General features: G+C 39.2%; 1 protein-coding gene across 1 annotated transcript; it reads right to left on the bottom strand.

Annotated features, from left to right (window-relative positions):
• Positions 1-1,943: 1,943 nt before the first annotated feature.
• On the bottom strand, positions 1,944-24,946 carry quo (quattro). The gene is made up of 24 exons (XM_067505280.1): positions 24,617-24,946; positions 15,641-15,838; positions 13,432-14,965; positions 12,335-12,523; positions 11,969-12,092; positions 11,080-11,173; positions 10,670-10,756; positions 10,447-10,563; positions 9,549-9,647; positions 9,306-9,454; positions 8,432-8,570; positions 8,171-8,293; positions 7,746-7,943; positions 6,619-7,568; positions 6,226-6,475; positions 5,807-5,896; positions 5,322-5,546; positions 4,759-4,929; positions 4,047-4,224; positions 3,640-3,756; positions 3,277-3,519; positions 2,883-3,139; positions 2,673-2,726; positions 1,944-2,550 (listed from the first exon to the last, which is right to left on the bottom strand). Exons 1-23 carry the CDS (start codon positions 24,617-24,619, stop codon positions 2,688-2,690), a joined length of 5,574 nt encoding a protein of 1,857 aa, XP_067361381.1. The 5' UTR covers positions 24,620-24,946; the 3' UTR covers positions 1,944-2,550; positions 2,673-2,687.
• Positions 24,947-25,696: the final 750 nt, after the last annotated feature.

Below are 25,696 nucleotides of genomic sequence, written 5' to 3'. Positions count from 1 at the left end.
GAAAGTGGAGAGCAAAGAAGAGTAACAAGAAGCAACAAAAAAATGGTGAGCAGATTGGTAGGTCTACTAACTTCCCATTAGAAACACACAGTTCCAAAGCCGGCGATATTTGCAGAAGGTACAGAGAAAGGGAAACAGAGAGGTACAATTATGCGAGAAAGAAGACGCACAGTTAATATTAGGGATTGTTTTAGTTGGTTTGCCATCCCAAAATAGTCTGCCATTTTAGCACCAACCAGCATTGGATACCATCAGTGGATTAGTTTAAAATGTAGCCAGACAGTAAAACTGGGTTTTTAGCCTTTTTTTCTTAATTGCTTTGATTTAGTTTGTGGTAATTTTACATTTGTTTTTTTTTCTTGTTTGTTTTGTTTTTTGTCTTTCCTTTGTCATCTGATGTGTCTTTGTTGTAATTAGATGTCTATTTTTTCATGCAATGTTTCTGCTTTGATTGGTGAGGTTTTTGGGGGGCGGATTGTTTCATCGTCTTGTTTTTTTTTTGTTTGTTTGTTTGGTTTTTTTTGTATCTGGTTTGACATTTTTTGGATACTGTAAATATTGAGTTGCTTTGCATCTTGTGAAAATCTCTTTAGGCTCATTCTGTGACCATTGCACTGGGACAATATTTAGTACAGTACAGTACAGTGACATGCTCTTTCACTACAATTTATTTTGAGTCAGTTCCACATACAGCTACTGTAGGTAAATAGCCTGCTCACAAGCACGTATATTTTTCCAAAACCAAAAGTAATCATGGATTAAGAAAAGCAAATATTCACTCCAGTTTGAGTGCATTACAGTTGTGGGTGTCTTGGAAAATTACAGTTCCGTTTCAAAAATGAAATCATACAGCTTATTTATAACTTTTTATAGATTTAGGTCTATAGTAGGGCTATCATGCCACCATGACAAGGAAGGGACATCTAAACACAAAGAGAAATAGAGAAACTTTTGTTTGTTTTCAGGGTTTTATGCTAATTTCTTTTTAATGAGTAAAGTCTGTGAAATATTGGAATCTGCAAGTATTGTGATCTGTCAGCTACAGGTGCACTACATTTTTTACTGTAACCAAACATAGTACTTTAGTTGCTTTAGTACATAAAATGCAAAGGATATGCAATATGCACAGAAGTACAAACTGTCTAGACTATTTTTTGGCAATTCCTTTGGTTTTGTGATTTCTTTGTTTGTGTTTGAGAAGAAAAGTCTACAGCAACTGCAACAAACTTTCCTGTAAATGCAATGTTGTCGATAAAAGCAGACATTGAAGTCAGTCATTGGCTTGGACCTGGTGTTCAAACCTGGACTCACTTGCATGTTAATTAAAAAAAAAAATTCAACAAAGAGAGAGCAAGTTTACAGTAAGTCAGAAAGCCAGATCAAATGAATCTGCGTACTTAGCCTAAAATCCCTTTAAAACATTTCTTCTCAATACAAAATGTAAAAAGAAAATCTCAATATGACTGCTGGGCCTATGAAAGAATACTGTATTTCTTATAAGACAATTATTTATTCTTGCAACTGTTGTTACATGATCAGAGAATTAACTGTTTTTTTTTTTAAACCTTACATATTAAGATTTTACCACACTTGGCCTTGACCTTTGTTTTGCCTTTTTTGCTTCACAGTTGAGTCATGTACTTTGTGAATGAGTTAAAGGGAAGTGGGATTTTGTTTCCTGTATTGCATCATCTTTGACATAAATGATTGAATCACCAGAGAAGATCAGCATACGTTTTCTTCCTTTCCTTATGAAATAATAGTTATTATTACAATATTATTAGAAGCCACATCAAATGTACCTTATGATAATGTTGCTCAAAGCATATTTATTTTTTATGTATTCTCTTTTCCACACTTTTATTTAGGCACATTTACCTTCAATTAGTCAGGGTAATACATCTGTATTGCAAATATAAAATAGAAATATCAGTCTGGCTTGAAACAGTGTTGGATAAGTTTATTGGTTTATTAAAATGCTGAGGTGCAAATAAGAACACAGATAAAAGCAAACATACATCATTATTGCATAATGTTCTGTATTTCAAATATAAAGCTACTCTGGTACTTTAGCTTTATACCAGGGACAGAAGTTTATACACAACTGGTAATAAAAAGAAAAGGCAGTGTATTTGTGTTTTGTTTACAGAGGAAACAAGTAAGACACATAGGATATAAAACATTACTTTATGCACTGCATGTTTAGATATTGTATACTTTAGCAATATGTAATGAATTGCATGAAAGGAGAGACACAAAGACTATAGCAATTCTATTATTATTTTCAGGGCCTATGAAACTACACTTATTTACAGAATACTATGCAAAGCCATCGGGTCAGGTATGCATTTCAAACTTTATTAAAAAAGTACAGTACATTTATAGACATTTTCGAGCCTATTGTTTTTAGTGAAGAGATTACAAGACATATTTACAGAGTGGTCATAGGTTACAGACAGAGCTGGTACAATATAAAACAATATCTCTTAAATTATTTTTTTTCTTTAATGCAGTCAACGCAAGACTTTTATCCATGTTTTCTTTCCAAATCTGTGGACAGAAAAGAAATCTTTAAACTTAATCTTTTCACAGCAGCATACAGTATAACCAAAGGTTGAAAAAGATTGTTGTATTATGTAGTAGCTAAGAAAGGTGGGTTGCAAAGTACTCACTTTGTATCGGACAGATCACACCTCAGTAGATTTTCCAACATTAGGGTTCTGAACCTGAGAGATTCATGAAAACAATAATAATTTAACACTAATCAGAGTGGACCATTGATCATCGACATGAGAAAAAAACCCCTTCAACCAAATAAGATGGACAGAGAGTTTATTATTTAGTGATACAGATACATTTTGGTTAGGAAATTTTTACTACACCTTGCTACAGGGTGGATCCTTGGCCTGGCATTGTGCCTTGGGTCCAACTGGTGGTTGGGTTTTCTCCAGGGATTCTGTCCGAACATTGTGTTTGTGGAAAGCTTCAGCTTGATGAGAAATTGTTGTGTCCTTAACTGTGATTATTGAGGCACAGACTGAGGATGTGTCCTCACCCTCTCCTCCAACAGTAGAGTGATAACTGTGACTGGAACTGCTGAAACCACTTACACTCTCTCCTGAGGACTCAGAGCTGTCCACTGGAGCAGAGAGAAAAGCTGATTATACACAAGACAAGTGGATGGGTGCGCATATAAATGAATCCATAAATTTAAACCAATACCACCGACCTGGTAAAGTAACTACTATATTGTCGGGTGATCGGGTTGATACTTACGCAGTAAGTTCTGACTCCCACTCTCAGGATCAATGTCGTCCTCCTCTAGAGCTCCAGGAGGGGACACGTATCTTCCAAGGCCCCCTACAGCTGCCCTCTGCTTTGGCCCAGACATGTATCCCATAGGAGACAGGGAACCTCTTTCAGAGGAAGAAATGGAAGATAAACTGCTTCTTGAACTTGTAGATTTGGTCAGCATGTCTTGTGCCCCAGTCGACCCCAGAGCAGACAGCACTTTGTTTTCTGCAGAAACCAGTTGGGAATAAGTTTTATGTGAGGAAGCCTGATGATCTGGCAAAATTCAATGATAACAAAATATCATCGTAACCCTTGCAGACATTTTTCTAATTTGTATTTGCTTACCTCTTCCCATCAGGACATAATTGATGGCTCTGTCACTGATAGCTGCATCACTGGGTTGGATGTCAATGAAAGGTTTGCTTCCAATACCCATAAACACTCTTTCTTGCATACGGACCTCTAAAAAATATGTGAGACAATATTATTACTTAATATAATATTATAACTTACAAAGGTCAAAACAAATTTTCAGTATATGATTCTTGCTTCTATTGACCACTCTGTGCTGTGATGACTTCAAATACATTCATTCAAACATTATGAAAACATACTTTTATATCTACACCTACACCTACAGACATTGTAGTTGTGACTGTATTATGGACGTAAACCAGATATGTATTACAAGTAACGTGTGTAACGTCTGCAATCTGAACCACCTTTGTGTGCTATTGTGTGTTAGTTGGCACCTCTGTTGTGTACTGCCTGCTCCCAGAGGATCCGTTCCAGGTCTTTCGTCCAGGCCTCCTTCATCTCTCTGCTAACAGCTTGGATTGTGTATGTGTCCTCAGTTTTCCTTTTTCTGAACCAGATCTCAAAACAAAGGCCACTGTCACCGCTGTTTTGGGTCATGCCTATATCTGATGTCTAAATAAATAAAAGAAAAAATCAGAATGTAAGATGGTAGTTTGCTATTGTAACATAAAATGTATTTAATTATTGTCAACTAATTCTGCCAATGTGCATTTCTGTGTTCGGTGGGTGTCAAAATTGCAGCGTCAATTTCCATGCCCTGGACAATTAGTTTTTCTGCATTGTCGTAATCAAAGAAAGTCAAGTTTCTCTGTAAGTGGTGAGTAACCATATTGCAAGACAGTTATAATCATCATCAATCACAAAGGCCACTGTTACCACTGTTTTGGGCAATGCCTATGCCTGATGTCTTAATAAATAAAAAACTCAAAATGTAAGATGGTTTTTTGCTAGTGTAACACAAAATGGTCAATTTTCTCTGTAAGTGGTGAGTAACCATTTTGCAACGCAGTTGCATGTGAAAGAATGGAACCTTGTTGAGCCCAATACTGAGCCCTTTGTCTTATTACTGTATTTACTGTTACATCTACACCATGTTGATACATTTTAGCTTCATCTGGATTTTTGTGAAACATACAGTACATATACCTTGAATGACTGTTTGTAGATATATGTGTCGTTCCCCACATCTGTCTTCCTGGTCTTGCTAAAGAGGATGAGCTCTTGAAAGAGGAAAATGTGACGGGAACATTTTTTCTTTCTAAATGTCACAAGGAACTCATCTTGGCGTATCAGCTGCCCCTGCTCCTTCAGGTTAACCTGCAGCACACAGAGGGAAAAACTGCTAAAGCTAATAATGTGCTCTGCTTTTGCCAATCAGATATGAATGTAGGAAGATAGGCCTTCTTTTTCCCACACAAAACTGTTAGTTTTCCCTAACTCCTTTCATCCACCCCATTCTATCCCCTATTAATGGTCATTAACTGATTGATGAATTGTATTTCCCAAAGCCAGATTTGAAAAACTAATGTTTTTAAGAAAAGGAACCGTCACTACATACCATTCTCTACTGGTGCCATAGTTTTGTCTGCACGAGTTGATAAGCCAATCATATGACAGTACAGTACATACTACTGTATATCACTATGAGTAGCTACAGTATGAAATAATTTTGTTAAATATTTTGTTTGACAAAATGACACAAATCTTACGTCACAGTGTTGAATGGCATCCATGGCCAGCAAATTGTTGCCATGGCGAAGCTGGAAGTGGATGACCTCGAGGGCGGCCTTGATCTCAGCCATCTCTCTGGTTTGTGCTGGACTACACTCCCTCATCATGTCCTGCAGCAGCAGGCTGTATTTACTGATGCGTTGCACAGGCTTCAGTAGGTAGGACCACAGGTCCATTTTATCCTCAAGCTCCAGCTGCTTTTGCTGATGTATGAGGACAGGAGACAGAGCAGTCAGAGAACTGGCAACGGTGCTAGAGATTTACAAGCAAAGCAAGTCGATGTGATATATCAAGAGTGGAATGGCGTATATTGGTATGCTACAAAATGTATTTAGCAAAAAAGTGCCAAAATGAACATTTATTGAATTTATTAAAAATGTTTTAAAAACTTTTTTTTTTTTTTTTTACAAAAGTCCTGAGAAATTACATTCCTATTAGTCTTGGCTCTATTCAGGATTCTCACCTTGAAGAAAGCCTGTCCATGGTTGATGAGAAGAGTATCAGACTGTGGTTTGTTCTTGCTGTAAAGGGCATACAAAGCAAAGCTCTCCCTCTGAAATAAAACAAATAAATACATATCATCATCATTCTCCATCATCACCAGTAAATGCATGTGGTACACTAAAAATCTGGAAGGGAAGTGTGAGGCCTAATACACACTTCATATATTTATTGATATCTTCCCATGCAACAATTGTTAACAGATTACAATCTTGGTTACAGACATTTGTCTGCGAAAACTAGGTTGTTATGGAACAAAAAATTACACAAGTTTTTATTATATGTTCTAATTAATGTTTACGATTTTAGTGCATCACAATTTATTTGGACTTTATGTTCATGTTCATGTTTCAATAGATAGATAACACATGTGGCACCTACATGTCGCAGGAAGCTGCGTCCCACTCTGAAAGGTTCGTTCATACAGCTCTCCAGCTCATTCAGAAAATAATGTCGATGGAAGTCGTGGAGTTTTTCTAAGTTACCGAAAACACTACCCCTCTGGCCCCTAAGGTCCTGAGGGACATCGGGCCTCTCCAGCTCAGGGAAGTAATGCTCTCGGACATAACCCAAAGCCTTCACGTACTCCCGCTCTGTGGACAGCAGCTCGTCCATGATCCTCTGCAGTTTCCTGTTCCACATAGGAAATGAAAAATGGCAAATGGAAAAGTAAGCCCAAGTGAGCTTAGAATCATACTGAGTTTTACATTATTTATGGATGGAGCATTTCACTAAAGTTCAGATTAAAGCTGAAGGAGGGAGGGCCTCACTTACAAAGCATTGCTGATATTGTTTTCCATTGTTGTGAGTAATGCCTCTGCAGTCCTTAAATCTGTAGGGCTCTGAGTGCAGACTGTGCATCCATCACCCTGCTTGTCATTACTTTGCCTTTTTGACTCGCAGCTCAGGAATCTTGGCTTTAAACTGCTGTTATGGGAAATGGGCAGATTCTGGATGAGCTTTTCTTTCAGTGGCTGTGTCCTGCTCTGACAGTGTTTGTGTCTTACATTCAAAGGTGAAAAGCTGGACGTGTTCGCTGAACAAGAGCTCACATATGACCCCTCGCTTAGAGAACGACTCAAAGCTTTGTGCAAGGGAAAATCATCATTCACTTCAACAGAGTCTGTGGTCCTCAGATCAGCCTCGCTATGATGTTGTCTTGGCCTCCAATTGGTTTCGGGATGACAGTAACTATTGTGTGAAAAATCAGGGGTCATTTTCTCACTGTCAACCAGTTTTTGAAGTGACTTCTGGTCTTCTTTCAAGTCAGGTTTCACATGATGGTCAAAGCACGCAGTAGGGGCACATTCTCCTGCACTTTCTGTTGCATCAAATACCTCCTTATGAGAAGGGAGCTGTTGAATCTCCCCCATCTCACTCCTGTTCTCCTTATTCCCCATGCCTCCATCTTTCCCTTCAGGGCTTGCAGTTGGCGTCTGCTGGATCTGGTTCTTATCTACGCCTTTCTTATTCTTCTGCATCTCTTCAAGACGCTGCCTGATTTCCTGGCACTGGACCCAGGCTGCATTCCACACCCTCATCAACCATGAGGGGGCTGATCCCACAGCACAGGCCTTTGCTTTCAGAGCCTGGAAGTGTGGGGTGGAGAATTCGCCCTCTAATCTCTCTTCATACATCTGGATTTTGCTTAGGATCTGAGCTGAGCAGGACTCCTGCTCTTCCTGTTCCAAAAACGTACAGTATTCTTTGCAAAATATGGATGCCTAGACAGAGGGAGAGGAAGAAACATGAATTTGCCATTTTAGGTTTAAATTTACATACTAATTAGAAATGTGCAGAAAAACATACAGAAATAGCAAGTGGCATAAATTAGAAATGTCAAATTTCAATATTTCAATTTGAATAAAAAACAGAACATGGAGAAATAAGAAAACACCAACCTGATCACAAAAGCGATGCAGATGCATCTGTGTGTCCAGTTCTTTGTACCTTTGTTCTGCCCGCAACATAAAATCCTCCACATTGGATTTTAAAGTGCTAATCAGGGTTAGAAAAATGTCTGTTGCAGGACTGGATTCATTGGTGCCAACAATCTTCTCTGCCTCTATCACCAGGGCCATGACATGCTGTCGCTTCTCCTACAATATATGATGACATGTCAAGTAAAACCAATTCCTTCACCTTCCTCTCTCTAACTCCTTCTTTGTGGTTTAGTGTTTTCTTTACAGTTGTTTAAACATTTTAAAACTAGGAGAGCTAGAGAAAAATGTTAGTATATGAAGACAAACACAGCCTGCCAAATAAGGATAACTTTTCTTTTTTTTAAAAAAACTTTTAGTATAATTTTGGTATAATAGAGTAACACCTTGGACTGTGCAAGAAACAGTTCAAAGTGCTGCAAGGCCTTTTCAGTGGACACCAGGCTGTCGTCTGTCATGTAGGAATCCGTCAGTGTCTGTTCACCTTCTGTACTGAACCACATCCCAGCCTGCAATACCAATTTTACATATTTAAATTGCTGGCGTTGGCAGGTGAATTATTACATATTACACAAGTATTTCTGTCTCATTTTTGACAAATGTACATAATGAGTTGAGTGTGAAAAGCCTGAAGGAGCTGGTAGTACCGTGCTTATGTTGGCCTCAATTTCTCTGAGCTTGAAGAGAAACTCCAGCTGCTGCAATGATTCATTGGATCTCATCACTAGCATGTGGAGTTTCTCCTCCACCTGGTTATACAAACTTGATACTGACTCCAGAGCATCTCTGCAGGGGAGAGGAGACAAACAATAAACTTTGAGACAAATCACACTCCACCTGAAGTGCAGTGTAATGTAATTTGTAATTTCAAGTGTAATATCGAAACTCTTGCACTACCTATTATTTAGAAAGACATATGATGATTGGAGAATTCATATTAAGGTACGTCATTCAAAATATAACCAAAGCAAATGAATCTATCAGATAATTGTATTTAACATAGGGCTAAAGTGTAACTACATTATTGGTTAGTTTAGGTATTTTAAAATTGAAGCTGGTTCAGATTGAGGGGACGCTAACTACTTATTGCATTGGTTAGTAGTTAAATAAATTATACTGCATCCTAATTTATAAAGAGAGCATACCCTATGTATTTTACAAAATGTACAATTGCACGCTCATAGTGCACCTACACAGATGTTTTCAAGTATGTTGCTTATTTAGGCATGTATGAACGGAACCCTCTGCCAGTTGTGTTGAACCTTAGAGCGTGGAAAAACCTACGCTTACCTATTAGTGATATTTGGTGACATTTGGTAAAATTCCCAGGAAAGCTCCTCCCTATTTACTCCTGACTAGAAACCCACTGAGACAGAATCATTCTTAATAACTGTGTGGGTGTGTAGAGCCTTTAATTTTAACAAAACTAATGACTGAGCTCAGTACGGAAGGGAAAATACTGAACTTGCGTAAATGTACTTACTCAATGGGATAGAGTACTACATAAGTATATTCTCATACCTGTAGTCCTCAGATTGTGGGAATTTGTACTCCTCTCTCCTCATCCTGGCCACCAGAGCCCCCCCTTCTCTTTGCAGGCTGACCAGTCGAGTATCTTCTAGCACCTCTTTCATTGAAGCTCTCTGCTCCTGAATGCATAGCTGCACATCCTGCAGCACATGCAATGTCCACATTTATCCATTTATTCTAAAATTTCACCATGTCAAAATATATAATACCAAACTGTGAACATGTGCATTTCACCTGTGCAGTGTCAAGCTTTTTACTGCCCTCTACTTTCTTGATGGTCTTCTGCAACAAACCATCTGCCCCTCGCAAGTCAGCCATGAAAGAAACCAGCCTCTAAGGTGAATCAATTTTAAAAAGTATTAAAGTTAACAAAAATATGAAGTCCTGCCCTTAAAACTAGAGAATTGTGGGATAACCACTATGTACTGTATCTGTCACTTGCTGCACCATCACAGGGAGCCCATAAAGTGCACCCTCAGTATGTATCCAGCTCTGACAAGACCTCAGAAACACCTGAACACTGCATCTACCATACGTCTTGTAAAGCAATTATTGTTCATCCTATTCTGTCCACTCAGTTGATCTCACTGCCACTACATAAAGTTAGTCCTCTGGACTATTAGTTGTTCAGCTTCCAATGAATTCTTTTGAATGTGTATTTTGGCCATTATTTTAAATTTGGTTAAAGCAAATGTAGTGGTTTAGAGACACAATGATCAGTCTGTTATTCAAGAGGAAAATGGGATTTGGACACTTTCAGGCAGTTTTTAAATTCTTAACAATTCTCCTTCTAATTCATCTACACTGCATTAGCCCATAGGAATTGGACAATGTTGAAATACTGTGTATTTTACTGGATATAGTCTACATTTATCACCTAGGTAAGACTATCCCCTTTGCTTTTGGGATGATATTGTTCTGCTACCTAAAGGTAAAATTAAATTTGGCATTAAACATCAACCGAGTGGGTGAAACATTAGTGTCGGTGAAGTAGATAATGATTCATGGCCAGTGGGTGAACTATGATACATCAGCACATGTCCACCGAATCACCAGGACCACAGTTTGTCTTAGTGAGTGTGGATTGAAACAGTTGCAGCAGTTCTGAAGACAAATAGTAAAGATTAAGTACCTGATGGAAGTGCAGCCAGTCTTTATGGCTGTAAGCAAAGTTGCCACCCAGTTCAGATGTCAGCTGGGAAGCTTCCACTGTCTTGTTAAGGGCTTTCATAGAAGTCACTATGTCCATCTATTAGAGAAAGACAAAGTTGGTAAGCAAAGGTAACTAACAAGTAGCACTCATGACTAGAGTTACATCCCACTCAAATGATAAACACTGAAGGAGGACATGAAACCTGCAGTCCCGGCTGTTTTTCAGGGCGTGGACAAGTGTCTTTATCCATCAGCTTCACAATACTGTGCACAGCGTGAAGAGCTTGCTCCTGTAGAAGTGGGTTAATAAATAAAAAGACAAAAACTTAAGGAAGCATGTCACAAGTTTTGATTTGCCCTAACTTACATTAGGTGCTTGCTTTGAACTTTAATTCACGTGTGTTAGTCCGTATCTATGAGTTGTGTGTTAAGAAATGCACCAATCAGCCGTAAAACAAACAGCATATGGTGGCTCAATTGTTTAACTTTGACATCTGTTTGCATCCAATTACGTGATGTGTGCAGTTTTTTTTTTCTGTCTTTTTGTGTTTTTGGATGAGAACTATTTTGGATAGTCCACTCTAGCGTGTGTACGCTGGTTTGAGGTTTTAACCTGGGCCATCAGCAGTGCTTTGTAGAGGTGAAGTGGAGGAGGCTTCTTCCTTGCATTGATGATCAAAGTCATTCCCAACTCTCGAACTTCTTTCCTATGAAATTATTGAATAATGTCAGGACAGAGCTGGACATGTCCATTCGATCACAGGCCTTTTTTGTGATAACAGCATTATTCAGTGACATTTACGCTTTACTAATTTCAGTTCTCAAATTACTTATCTTTAAATCTGACATCTTCACAAAACACTCACATATCCTATTCCACATCATTGACACACTCATGCACTCAACTTAATAGCCTCTTCTTGGTTTACGGTTGTGTAAGCCTACATCAGACATGGCTGCTAATTCTAGCAAGTTGCTGCATACCCGACAGTTGGCAGCCAGCTTGGCTAGAGACTGCTGCAGTGGGGAAGGCCAAGCTATCTGGCAGAAAGCTATCTGGCTTTTTGAACCCCAAATATGCCATTGAATACAATGTAAACAAATAACACCGTTAAAGTGTTTGCTAGTAGAACTTGGAGGGTGAGCACTGAAACAGCGTTGGCCTCAGCACAGCTTAAAGCACTATATGGCGAGGAAGAAATATTTATGAGGACACAATTCTGAAATAAAATGTGTTGTTAAAGTAACTGTAGAACACAAATGGTTCCATGGATGAGACATCAGGAATAATATAGATGAATTTAAGAGTATGCATCATATTGAAAACCTGCTTTAAACACAGAAAAGACATCTTAAATTGTGATCTGCTGACCTCTAGTGGTCAAACCTCTTACTTCACCAACACATTGGGAGCAGCACACTAACCAAACAATAAACCAAACTCTCTGCTGGGTCTCTGAGGACATCATCACTTCAGAGATCAAGATCAAGTTTTCCTCTACCTTGGTATGGAATGTAGGTAGAGCAGTAATTCACAGAGATTCTGGGCTGATACAAGAGGGGACATCCACTCCTTCCTGTCACCATGGACCTCCACCACTGCCCTGCCCGTCCTGTCCCGGCTGCCTGGGGACAAGCAGGGCAGACAACAAGTTAATGACATTTTTAGTGTTTTTGTCAAAGCTGCAAGGTCCATCTTACTATTGGGACACTAAACAGAAATGACGTATAAGAGCTGCTGAGGCCACAAGTAAGTTTGTAATTAGTCAAAGTGAAAGTTTAACATTTTCATGGAGACTTACATTATTATGTAGGCAACCATACTTAAATATGAAACTGGACATGTCATAACCATTAATGCAAAGTACCTGGCAAACAAATAATGCCCAGTTCAAGCAGGCCACTGACGCTTTTGAAACTGGATTCTTCTGTTTGTGAAGATTGGGCAGTGTCAGGACTTGCAGAAGGAAGTTGAACTTGTGGAGTTGACGGCTTGTTGATCTCTGAGTCTGATGCTTCTGAAGTAGAGGAAGTTTGACTTCTGCTTGACTGGAAATCTGTCAACACAAACATAATGGCTTTCCCGTGAAAAACAAAGAGGAACTTAATAAATCAAAATAGAATTCTAGCAAGATGTGGGTATGTAAATCTTTTTCTTTCTTTTGGGACATACTTCACTGAGAATGCTTTCTTGTAAATTAGACTTTACATTTAGTCTGTTTATCCTTTTATGCCAATGGTAATTATTACTTTCTTCAGCCATAATACATACAAACAGCCTTTAAACACTGGACATGGCAAACGTGTAAGAAAACACCGCATTGGGCTGGGTACTACGCCTGGCTTTGATTTCAGACATCCTAATTGGCCTCCTCTTGGAGCCAACAATGCCTCGCCTGTGCATTTGCTCTTTGCTACTTTAACATTCTGTGACAAGCATGTCTACAATCAAGATCTCAAAATGCCCCTGTGAGGCCATGAGGGTGGATGCCAGTGGGTGATGGGGACACTGAAACTGCCATCTAGCATGTTATGCTGTCTCTCTACATTAGAGGAATGCTCTGCTCTTTCTTTTTGCCCGGTGCTTTCAGGTTTTCTCTTTGATTGGGGTGCAGCAGACTATTTCCGTTCACTCCCTCTGTCAAGGGAGTGATGTGCATAGAGCCATACAGCCAAAGAAATCAGACAGCAGTGGGAGAATCCCTTGAGGAAGATTATACTCAAGCCTGACCTTAGAACATTGAACCCTCTTTCTAAAGAGCTTTTATGAAGCCTGACTCTCAGTGGAGCATGTTCCCTCAGTCTGAGTTTCAATCAGTTGGCTTGGTGTAAATGCTCAGTCACCTGAGCACTGAACAGCCAATCATAAAATATGTCTTGGTGTGCGATAATACTCTCTGTGTGTTGGTTGGTGCAGACAATAAAAGATTGTATTGAAAAATGTTTGTCTGAAGTTGCTGCTTACCTTTTTTCTGGGACTTTCCAGCCAGTCTTTCCAGCTTCGGAATCACCTGATCCAACAGTTCACCTTTCTTAATCTGGATTATGCTGGTGATTGTTTCAGGGCAAATATCACTGTGGCTCCTGTTGTTGACTTTATAGAGAAGTGGACTTCCTTTGGGTGTTTCTGACACAGTGGACAATGACCTCATCTTAACTTTCTGTTTCCCTGACGGTTTCATGTCGCCATCACAGTTTTCCAAGAACACATCTGATGCTGGATGAACAGAAGCATTATGCTCTAATTGGTGGGAAATATGTTTTGTCTGAACTATCTGACTATGGCTCAAACCAGGGGTTGATTTCAGAATCATCGGTGATTCCTTCACAAGATTATCAGTCTCAGAACTTGGAGGAAGGTCTTTCAGGTGAGGCCATAAGTTCTCTTGTGCTGGTTCACCGCTGTGTTTGTTTTGGCAGAGCTTATGACATATCATAGCTTCTTTAGAGTGATTAGAAATGTTTCCAAGTTCATTTCTTTGTGCTTCAAATGTACCCTTGGAACTTAACTCTACCTCTTCACAAAGGCCGACCTCCGCGACAGCAGTCAGGAGGTCTACACTTCCCCTCTCAAAGGTTACTGGGTTCCTCAGTGCTGCCAGATACGAGTCTCTGTACCTACACTTCAGGTCTTGATCAGTGAGCTCCTGGCCCAGCTTTCTCTGGCTGCATGAGGTACAGGGTTCCTCCGCATACTGTAGGGTATGTCCACAGGATACACTGTTCCCAATTGGTACAGGTGGAGGTGGTCTGACAGGTTTAAACAACGGTGAAGTCTGTGGATTTGGGTGGCTGTCGCTCTGTTTATCCAATAACTTCTCTTTGGAGATATCCACAAGGTCTACATAATCACCCTCAATCTCTCGATAGTTACGACTGTCCCAGGTATTAGGAGAAACCCAACCCACTGGTTTCAATAAGGGGTTGGAACATGGTTTGACAGTTCGTTTTTCATGTTCCATTTTTAGAAGTTTGGAAGAACAGTTTATTGGTCTCAAAGAAGCTGACATCCTGTCCTTTGAAGGAAGAATCATGACTTCCAATGGGAGGGTGGAAGAGTTGAAATGGGTGGGAACTGAAAGCTGCTTTGGCTCAGGAGGAGGCTCACGATAAGTGGGCATGATCTTAGGCTTGTCCAAAAACTCCGGGACAGCAATTTTGCTCCAGGGCAGCTTGATTACTCCTTGATCAGTGCAGACCAAACAACGTGACAGCGGGGTCCCATGGCGTCCTTCATTAATGCCCTGCAGCCACTCTTCAGTGAAGATGCAAGTGTAAGACGTTTCAGGCACAGGAGTCTCTTCCACTTCTCGACAACCCTCTTCTAGAAGACTCTTGAGGACAATCCGTGTCGCTTGGTCACCAAAAGGTTCCACTTGCAGATAAAAGTCTCCGGGCCGCAGCAGCAAAGGATTGACAGGTGCTAACTGGATGACAGTTTTGTCATGGAGACACAGAGGCCAGCCCTCACAGCGGAAAACCACGTCAGAGTATCCAGCCTGGAAAAAAATAAAAATAAAAGGAGAATAGATTCAGTCTAATGTAGTTTGAACTTTCTCTGCGTAAGAAAATATCATTGATGTATATTTCCTAATGATATGCATTGTCTTACCTCTTATTTTATTATTTTATTACCCAATATAGTGGTAGTGTAAGTTTATAAAAGGTATAATTAAAAGATTTATGATTTCAAGGCATCTATTGCATAAAGAATAAAAAGAGCCGAGTTATCTATGCAATTTAATGTTGGTATATACTGTGCAGTAACAATACACACTAGATAAGCTGTAACTTAAATGTATTCCATTTATTTGTCTAAGGGATGCGATACCTGCCGAACCTATATATGCATAGATAGTGTGTGGTAGTGTGTCCTATTAATCATTTCTGTTTTTTATTTGCTAAGAAAGCATGGACTTAAAGACAGTACCACTGTATTTATTCCAAAGTAAACTTCTGTAGTTATAGAGAGCAGAGCTTTTCATGATTTATTTGGGGTGTTTATTCACAGTCGACATAGGAGACAGTGACATCTCGGTGTGTGCGTTGTGTTGACATACAGTAATTGTCTCCAGACCGAACTGATGCTTATGCTGTTGAAATCCAAGAGATGTGTGCAGTGAAAATGAACAATAAAGACTTCAGCATTTGAACCTCAGTGCACTGATACTCACACACGCTGCCTGTTGGACACTCTCAAGCAGATGTTTGGAGGGGATGAGGAAGTCGAGCAGGCACTGCAATGCATCACCGTGATAACGTTCCTCAATGGTGCGAAACAGCTGGCTGAGGACAATTGGCGCTGTGGCCTCAAAGGGTGGGAAAAGTGCCGAGAGGGCACTTTGGATGGAGGAGTCCAGAGATTCTGGGTTCTAGAAGACAAGAGGTTGGGGTCAATGACATGAAGACTGAGCAGTCTTGGTGATATAAATGTAAGTGTATAAGGAGGCTTCTGATATCTGTGAGACAAAATAGCTATAAAACCAGCAAAAACAAAACAATAACAAAAAAAGACAGAACAGTGGAAGTTACACATTGGTTTGAAAAACTTTCCCTGTCTGGAAAATATTTTTAATTTGTTGTTAATAGTTTTGTAAGGTCACCCTAAAACTCAATTTGGAGACCAAAATTAATATTTTCTAGCTTGTTTTATTCCAAAACACAACTACCATCTTATTAGTATGACAATTTAAGAAGATGGGGTGTGACTTGAACATTCTTTTCAAATGAGCTTTTTAACCAAAGCAAAATATTTAATTAAAACTTCATAAATCATGTGACTGAGATGATCTTGTCTCTTATTAATAAAACTGCTGCCCTCATTCTGAATCCTTGTATTGCCGTTGTTAAGTAGACTAACAAGGAAATATGATTCCTTGTTAGTCTTCTGACTTGTTTGGCAACATGCCCTTTGTTTTTATTTGTCTATAAATACATATGTTTATGCTCATAAGTCAGTAAAGTTTAAAATAAGTTTTTGAAACAGAAATTGAGATTTACTGAAGTGTATAGAGCCTTTAGGACAATTATTGTATTTTCTGTGCAGAATTAAATGCAAAAAAAGGTAAAATGACATTATTAATTTCGTTGGTTAGTTTTTTGTCGTTAATAACAGCATGACTTGTTTTTTGTCTTCCCACAATCACCCAAAATCATCTCAGTATCACCCATCTCTTATGAAAACAATGATGAAGTGTGTTGTATTGTTTCATTTCTTTTCATGTGGGCATTACAATATTCAATATCATTCTGCTAGTTTTGAACCACTCAAAGTCAAGTAAAAAAAAAAAAATCTATCCACTTCTGTCCACTCAACACAGGACTGTTTTGTAAATTTCCAACATAATTATGGAATCAACAGGGATATGTTTGAGCCTAGTCAGAGGCCTTTCAGTTTTATGTGGAGATGATTAAGTCTATCCCACTTCAATATGTGAAACTTGTTTCAAGTCTTTCCAGGGTATGCTTCATTTGACATGGTAAATGTAGCAGGCCAGGATGATCCTCTGATCTTATCCAATGTAAAATGAGGATGAAAGCACAGAAAAAAAATCTGAGAATTCATCACACATGCCCATTAAGTTTCAGCATTGTAAAATGACATCTCTTTCTGTCACGCTTGGTGTTAATGTTTCCTCTTGTACAAATCTGCTTTCTGTAACCAATTGAATGCCTGCAGTGGATATACTGCTGGCACTAGCTGTGCCATGGGTCCAGCTAAACACACAGAAACCATTCAGATGAAAAGAGGATATCTTTGAAGCGTTTTATTTATTTATTTATTTTATTTATTTATTTTGGTTTTGTTTTTGGTGAACCAGCCAAATTTAAGCAAGAATTTGAGGTGGGGATGTTGAGTTGGGAGGGATGTCGACATGGATCAGTACAAGAGCCAAGATTTTTAACACAATATTAAGCCCAGTAAATACTGTACTTTAGATGGGATTGTGCAACATGGCTGCTTTTGGCCTTGTAAGGTGCAAAGAAAAGCATTTACAAGTATGTTATATGGTACACTGTACATTTTAAACAACCAGAATCAGATTCACATTCTTATGCAGAGGGACTAGTTAAAAATGCCTGAAGTAACTTTAAAATATAAATAACATTACATCTATAGCTATTACTATGGGATGTTGGATGCAAAACAACATCAACATTTAACCACTTACAGTACTCAGAGTCTCTGTATCTCTTGTAGACATTGCATGCCCTCAGTAGAAAAGAATGCTTCCTTTTTTCTGATTTTGCACATCTGTCACGATAGATTAGAAAATGGAGAACTGAATACCTTTGAGGCTGGATGTTGAATGATAATGTATCACAGCTGTTTTGGTCTTATTGCTATGGATTTGAGTGTATTCTTCAAACCTGAGGATTAACCTTGCAGAGAAATACCAACTAATAAAACACATTGATGTAAAGTTACTGTACAGAAATGGCTACTTTAATTTCTGTGTAATTTTTGAAAATGTATGTCCTTTTTCTGTACTTTATATCAGTGATTTCAACCTTAATGTAAAAATGTTGTGACTTATTATTATACCATTATTTCCAAATCACTTGTGATTTAAACCTCTTTTGATGACAAAGGCTGTTGTCTGGATGAAATGCTTCTCAAAACAAAGAAGGTTAAAAGCATAAGACATTTCGCCCTGACTGGAACTCCTCACTGTGGGTGGTTTGGCTAATGGTATTCATATGAGTGAGACCCTTTACTAAGCACTGCTCAGCTGGGCCCAGCTCAGGCAGCATAGCCAGCTAAATGAACTGAGGTGGCTGCCAGTGTAGTGAGTTCGTCTGTATTTCATTACATCTGCCTGTTTGTCATCATTACATGTGATTAATTGCCAGACAACTGTGAGAGTTTCTAAGACATAAGAAACTTGTGTACTGAATTGGTTCTGTTACAGTGGTATTTAAAAACATGCACACAAAACATAAAAACAACAATTAAGCCTAAATTGTGGCCACAAGTAGAAAAAATAGACCTGTGGGACCCTGACTGGGAAACATTCAACATCTGTAGCTGGTAAATTAAAAACTCCAGTTTATTTCCCTATAATCCATTTTTTTTTCTAATTATTTTTTTAATTAGAAAAAAAGATATTTGTTGTTTCCAGTGTTTCTTTCTCTCCTTTTTTTATTCAACAGTCTCACATTTTAGTCAGTGTTGCACAGTGTGCTGCACTAGAACTTGTTCTGCCTGTAGAGTCAAATCTGCACCACTCCTGATTAACTGTAATTTGTTTAGTCCCAGGTGAGCACACGGACACAATCACTTCCCCACAACCTTATGATAACAAATCTTTTACTGTATATCAGTGTACAGTATTTGGCTTTCCTTCCTTTATGTTGACAGAAACATGGATCTGGTATGTTGTTATTCAAGGTATTTTACTCCCACAGTCACAGCATTCAAGTATTCAACCAGATTTAAATCCTAAATCTTTTTCTTGGACTGCAGAGACTGTGGGGTTTAATCAATGTCGAGCTGACAACTACATTCCAACACCGCCTCTTATACACAATCAAAAGACAAGGGGATTCCCTCCCTGCCCACTATTGTCCAGTGCAGCTTGTGCTTTAATTCTAGAGAGAGCACTTCAATCTCCAACAAAGCTCATTGTTCAACAGGAGTTGGCATGCTGCTGACGACAACAGGCATTTGCTATAAAAGGTTCACTCTCCCTTTGTCCTCATCCATCACTGAGACCCCCTAGGAGGTTTTGCAGTGCTGAGTATTAAGCAGGTAATTACAGGTCTCTCCCTATATTGCCTTGGGCTTTGGCCAAAGAATCTAGATTTGAGCCACAGTATAAACAAGCTGTCAGTGTGTATAATGCACATCATCAGCCACAGAGGGTCAAAATCTACCTGAAGGTAAGCTGAACAGAATGTGATTCCAAAAAAAGATTAGCTTCAGCTAAATAAACACCACTCTTGATGTGACATGCTGAAAGGATTTGTTGACGTCTCTTTCTTGACAAGCTATCTAATTTTCCTAAAATCTGTCACATCACCCGCAGGGTTAAATATCAGCAGAAGTGACAGTTAAGTTAAGAGCTGCCACTAAACAGACTGATTGCTGATTGAATATTGCATGCGCGGATATGAAGAGCCTCAAATGACACACTGCTAACTCAGAAATAAGAGAAAACTACCAAAGCACGGACCCACAGGGCTGATTGAATATGATACCCAAGAAAATTGTATTATGGAAAGGAGGAAGGGTATGGATATCAAGGGAGTCTACACTCACTGGCCACTTCATTAAGTACACTTAGAAAGGCAATCCAGAACAGCAGTTCTGTCATGAATTCTTTTACAAGGTTAAATGCTCAATGCTCTGCTCATGTAGCGCTTTTATCCAAAGTGCTTCATAATACTGCTTCCCATTTACCCATTCACACTCACAGACTAAAGCCGTTGGCTGCTATACAAGGTGCTCACCTGACCCACAGGGAGCAACTTGAGGTTCAGTGTTTTGCCCAAGGACACTGTAACATGTAGCCAAGAGGGACTGGGAATCAAAACACTAACCCTGTGGTCTCAATCATTTAAACCACACCGTGGGTACAGATGTACCTAAATAAGTGGGCAGTGAATGCATATGCAGATTTCATCTTGTGCTCCAAAGGAACCACATTAAATGTATTTGAAGTTACTATATCTGGTTTCACACATAATCTGAAATTGGAAAAATGTTGAATCATGTTGCAATCGTGATCATAGGCGTAGGCGTAGTCATATCATAATGAAAACCATTTATCTCTCAGATGCGCCTTACTCCACTTTATTTCCTCCTTATCTCGTTTTCAGCAGTGAGACAGTGCATGATCCACTCTTCATAAACTCAGCAGAGTGCTACTCTATTCAGCTAAGCCGTCTTCGATACTTTAAACCAAACAAAAAACGACCCCTCTGAGATGAAACCTCAACATTATTACTTAGAGTCACTTCTGCCAAGAATAAACACACTGTGTGCTGGGTAAGAGACCTCTAAACTGGCAGGGATCCCATTATTCATTCACTTATTTTGTAATTCAGAAGAACTAAAGTTATGCTTGCAAAAGGAAAAGTGAGGACAGTGGGGGTGTGTCAGGTTTCTAATGTGGTCTTATTTTTTTCCTCATTTTGGTACAGTATAGCGTATGGGTGAGCTGAGATTTGATTGCACAAGTGACTCATTAATCTACTATTAGCTGTGAATAATGAACAATGAGCATCCAGTTTGTAATAATCTACCACCTAACCTGAAAGTCTGAAAACAGCACAGCTCTGTAGAGATTAATCATAGAAATATTGTGAAATACTGTGTGTTTTGTGAGACAATGAACCTGACGTAAATCTCTGCTGTCATCTCTTGAAATCAAGGACTCACAGCTGCCTTTCATGGCAGCCATGTCTTATGAAATGTGACATTTAAAAACAGTGCTCTGGAACAATGCCTGCATCCATCTCTGAGCTGAGGATACTGAGAATTGTTTTGCATGGAGACAACAATAAGACTGATTATATCCGTTTCAGTCATGCCAGGTCACATATTTTTACACAGGAGCACAGGATCAGACGAGTGTAAGCAGTTGTCTAATGCCTGATTAGGTGATTGGCGTGAGTGCAGGAGTGGATGGAAGTAGCAAAAATACAAAAGAAGTTGAAATTACAAAAAGGCTTCAATGTTCATTAAAACAAAAAGGCGACATTTAATAACTTAAAAGTCTACATGCTTCTTCTGAAATGTCTCCATAACAGATTCATAACAAGCTGCTCCCGTGTAACATGACAAAACAAAGTCCCTTGGAGCCTGTTTTCCCAGGCTTTGATTCTGGCAAACTATGACAAATCCAATTCCAAATGGTTTGTCTCAGAGACTATAGCACATCATAAATGTTTCCATCTATCTCACTATAAACAATAAATAAACATAAGATATTGGTAAATGTTATTAACACAGGTGAAGGGAGGTCTCGTGAAATGAAGGATATGTAAGGTGGTCTAGATATGAATGTGTTTATACGCCCTGCACCGACATCTGACACCGGCCACACTGACCTGCTGTCCTTGAACACAACTAAGAGAAAAAAATGGGAGCCAGACATTTTAAATATTATTCTTTGTGCGCCTTCTGTGCCAGCGTTGCCTTGTCACACGTGCCAACTCATTCCCTTTTCTACAGATTTTAATTACGTTGTTGAACTGGTTTTAGATTTAAGCAAGCAGTAACGTTCATTACTACCTATAAAAAGTCACCATTGGAGGCCACAGAAACAGTAACTTGAAAACTCAGTTTGGGAAGGAAGTGATAATTTTGCAGTAACTGGAGACAATGCACAAGGAAACTTGACTCAGAAACAGCCTATGGCTGCACAGACATTCCCCCATAAATGTGATAGTGTCTTTGTTTTGAAAATACACTGCAAAGCCTATGCTGGATTTGACCCACTTTTGTGATACAGAGATAATAAACACGCTGAAAACACAGTTCAGAGCTCTGTGAAGACTCTCAGAACTGTGACTTGCTGATTGAAGCAAACTGAAACTATTAGCTCCATAAGGCAGATGTTTGTAATTATTCTTATTTTTCACATTAGTTTATTGTTTGGCCTTTCCCTGTGTGTCTCTGTGGGGATGTGACAGAATCACAAGTTAAACAACAGGCAGGAAGCAGCATTAGTCTGCCAGAGGGAGCACAGACGATGGGGCTCCTTTTGGAAAGGCTACAGACAGTTGTAAAAATGTGATGACTGATGTTTGTCACAGGCAGGAGAGGGAGCTACTGATGATAGTCCAAAAGTTGTTAAAGATAAACTCCAGGTCAGTATGTATACTCTGTAATGTCAGCCAGTCAAGATCTCAATACTTCGAACTAGAGGCTGTTTATTTGCAATAAACAGCTTAAGGTGTGTTGTTTTAATTGATGCTGTGAGTAATGAGCATATGTGATTGGCCTGAAAAGCTGCCTAATATGAACCATATACTATACAAAATTATGTTTGAGAGCCTGTGGCAGCTTCTGTCATTTATCTAGAGACCTGAACGTACCATAAACAATTTTATCGTAAAATCTGTTAAACAGCTAGACTTTCAGTGCACCTGTACAATCATTACACATTTATTACAAATCAAAATCTTTTCAAAAATAAAATAATAAAAAAAAACTCCTCTGTAAAAGAACAAGTTACCTGTAAATACATAGAACAGAATAAATGTTCATGTTCACGTTCATGTTCATGTTCAGCCATAGATATTATTTGCATGGCTAAGGTTCTATGGGGTCACTATTAGCACCTAATTATGCAAACTGTTTAGAAAATGAAGAAGCTGCTAGGCAAAGCAGCAAAAAGAGGGGTTCATATACAATTCTTAAAAACCAGAAGATTTAAACATCTGTTGAGTGCACTGGTATTTTTGCTATTAAATATTTTACATGTCCTTGCTCTAGTTTTGCACCTTGCATTGGCAAGCACACAGCTGTACGGACAATTATTACGTTGTGATTTGGCAGAAGCAATGTTTGCATTACCAGTGGTTTATGTAAAGTAAAGTTTAACAGACAATCACTGTATGCTGCCTGCACAGCAAATCACAATCCAACAAAAACAGCAAACGCAAAAATCAATGAATGCATGTGATTGCAGCAGTATGAACTAAGAAACTTATATTCTGTTAAACAAACTTTACCAACTTTCCTTTATGGGTGAATCACTGAAACCCCAAATCCAAGACTCTCATGTGGGCTTCAATGATTAGCATTAACTTTAACCAAACTTTAAATAATGCAACGAACTCTTTGTTTTTACTGTACACTGAATAATGAAACACTTGCTAAGGCGTTAAGAAGAATGTGCTTGACCTTGCTGGTGAATGAATGACTCTTGGATGTCCTTGTCACACAGTAACTAAATGCAAACACAATGCACACCAGCCAGCCAGGGCTTTGTGGTTTGTATTCCTTTTTACTTACTCATTCCTGGTCAATCACAGTGCAGCAATCTAATATTTTTTAGACTCTAAAAGTTCATGACTGTACAGTACACTTGAGGGTGGTCACGATCCACGGAGCACAACATCAGTCATGCAATGAATAAAACAATCAGCTGGGACTGTAAAAACTGGTCAAATAAAAGCTGCAGGGGATGTGAAGGGAGGACAAAGTACAATGGTGGTCATGATGAGCAGCCAACTCTGGACTTCTTCAAACATCTTTGCTCCTGCTCTCTGTAAAGCTATAATTTATCTGGCATGCTTGGACAGATGTTGTGAGTCTGTCTAGCTTCCCATATAAAGAAAGAAAGAACAATGAAAAAACAAAAAGGTAGAACCTTGTGTAATTCAGTTCATCAAAAATGGGTTTTTAGATGTTAAAGCTGTTGATCTTCAACTGCATTTAGTAATACTTTTTGCTGTAGCAAAAGTTCAAAGAAGCCACAAACTTGTCATCACTGTCTAACATGTTCCCATCTCTCAGCTCACTCGCTGTGATTAATTAGTTTCTGTTGCAACTAGTACCAGACGACTCCTCTCTAGTCATTAAAGCTCTGGGGTTTTAAATTTTTTAAAACGCTAAAACTTGATTTCCATCATATGACGATGCAAAGCAGTCATATAATTTATACACAAAATCACCCTCCTCTCACTGAAGTATGTGTGCCATCTACATCAATTAAGTTACAATCAAAGGTTTTAGAGAAGTGAAACAAAAGACAATGCCCTGCTCTCCATCACTGTGTTTTTGTCAGCATGCACACACTGCAAATGCTTGAGATGCTGTGGGCTGTTGATCCTAGGCCATGAAACAGTCCCACCAACTGTGCTCAGGAAAACAAAAAGGTCTGAAGGGTGCAGTGACATTAGTTTTGTGCTGCCTTGGGTGTTAACAAAGATAAAGTTTCATAAAAAGGAAAAAATGTGAATTAATACTGAAAAACTGTTCAAAGCTGAAGGTTTTGCTTGTACACTCAACTTACATCCTACCAGGCTTCTATAGCTTTGGGCACGCACGACTTGCAAAGCTACAGGAAGAAACAAAGTCACTCGTCCAAACCAGAAACTCACTTTCTCACTTGTTGTGGAACTCTCAAACTCTTCAGCCGCAAAATAACAACAGACACGAAGCCAAGAGCAATTAGAACTTGATATTACTTTACCATCTTTGCAGGAGTTTCTCCACTATCACACAGAATGTTTGTGTTTTCATTTTTGGTTGTGATAATCCTCTCCAGACAGCCTCCTTGTGCTCTGTGGTCAGAGACTTGCCATGTTTAGTGCATCAACACCAAAAGCCGAGTGAAGTACATCCACATGACAGTGAGTTGTCTTGAAAAGTAACTAAAGTCATTCCCATTCTCCAAAGACTTTCCGCAAGTCTGAGTGTGTAGTGCAGAAAACAGTAAATTGTCAAGCCTGCCTGTTGATCCTCGTCTTTCACTTCCCCTTCACTCCTCTGGCCACTCTGAGTGTTTGGGGGTGAGAGAGAGAAAGAGGGAGAGAGAGAGGGAAGGACACAGCTCCTGAGCGGGGGAGGAGAAAAGCTTTCCCTTTCAGAGGAAATCCCCCTCGAGGCTTTTCAGAGTTTCTTCGTTCTTTCTCACACACACACTGGCTTTATCACACACCCACAGACACAATATGCCACACAAAGGCACTAGTTGAATGTGTGTCACTGTATGTAATGTAAGAATTTAAACACTCTCATGTCCTACTTTGTCATACATGTAAACACACACACAGATGCATACGCACTCCTTTGGCCCAGCATCAGAGAGCTGTAGAAATCCAGCCCCTCTGTTGTGGCCCCTTCCTTTCTATTTTAATCTCTGGGAGCTTTTAGAAGACTAAGTCAGTCTTTCTCCTCTCTCCTATCCCACATAGACTTCTACTGTCTGCTCCGGGCTTTCTCATTTCCTTTCTTTAACAATTGTCTTCCGGCAGACTGCCCAGTCTTTGACTCATATCAAAAGGAGAGACAGCAGAGAGGCTTCCCTGCAGAGGCCTGAGCAGAGTAGCAGGGATGTGAAGAGTGCTTCTGTACCTTCACATTAGGCCAGAGGAATGCAGGGTTACACCCTCTGGACTGCATTTTACATCTGGAATCTGAAGATGTATATATCCTATACATACTGCGAGGTTCATCACTGAGACATTCCTGGAGGGTAAAGATTGACAGGCCACCATTTCTTTCTATCCACCACAGAATAAGTTTGAGCAAACTAGTTTAGACAAGCAGC

The sequence above is a fragment of the Channa argus genome, chromosome 5 (genome assembly GCF_033026475.1).
Source record: "Channa argus isolate prfri chromosome 5, Channa argus male v1.0, whole genome shotgun sequence".
In the NCBI taxonomy this organism is placed as follows: Eukaryota; Metazoa; Chordata; class Actinopteri; order Anabantiformes; family Channidae; genus Channa; species Channa argus.
This window is presented reverse-complemented; position numbering and strand designations above follow the sequence as displayed.

Coding starts and splice junctions, on each gene's coding strand:
- quo (XM_067505280.1), bottom strand. Junction 10,564..10,669: donor AAAAACAGCCGGGACTGCAG/GTTTCATGTCCT, acceptor TTTCTCTAATAG/ATGGACATAGTGACTTCTAT. Junction 9,648..10,446: donor ACTGGCTGCACTTCCATCAG/GTACTTAATCTT, acceptor GATTCACCTTAG/AGGCTGGTTTCTTTCATGGC.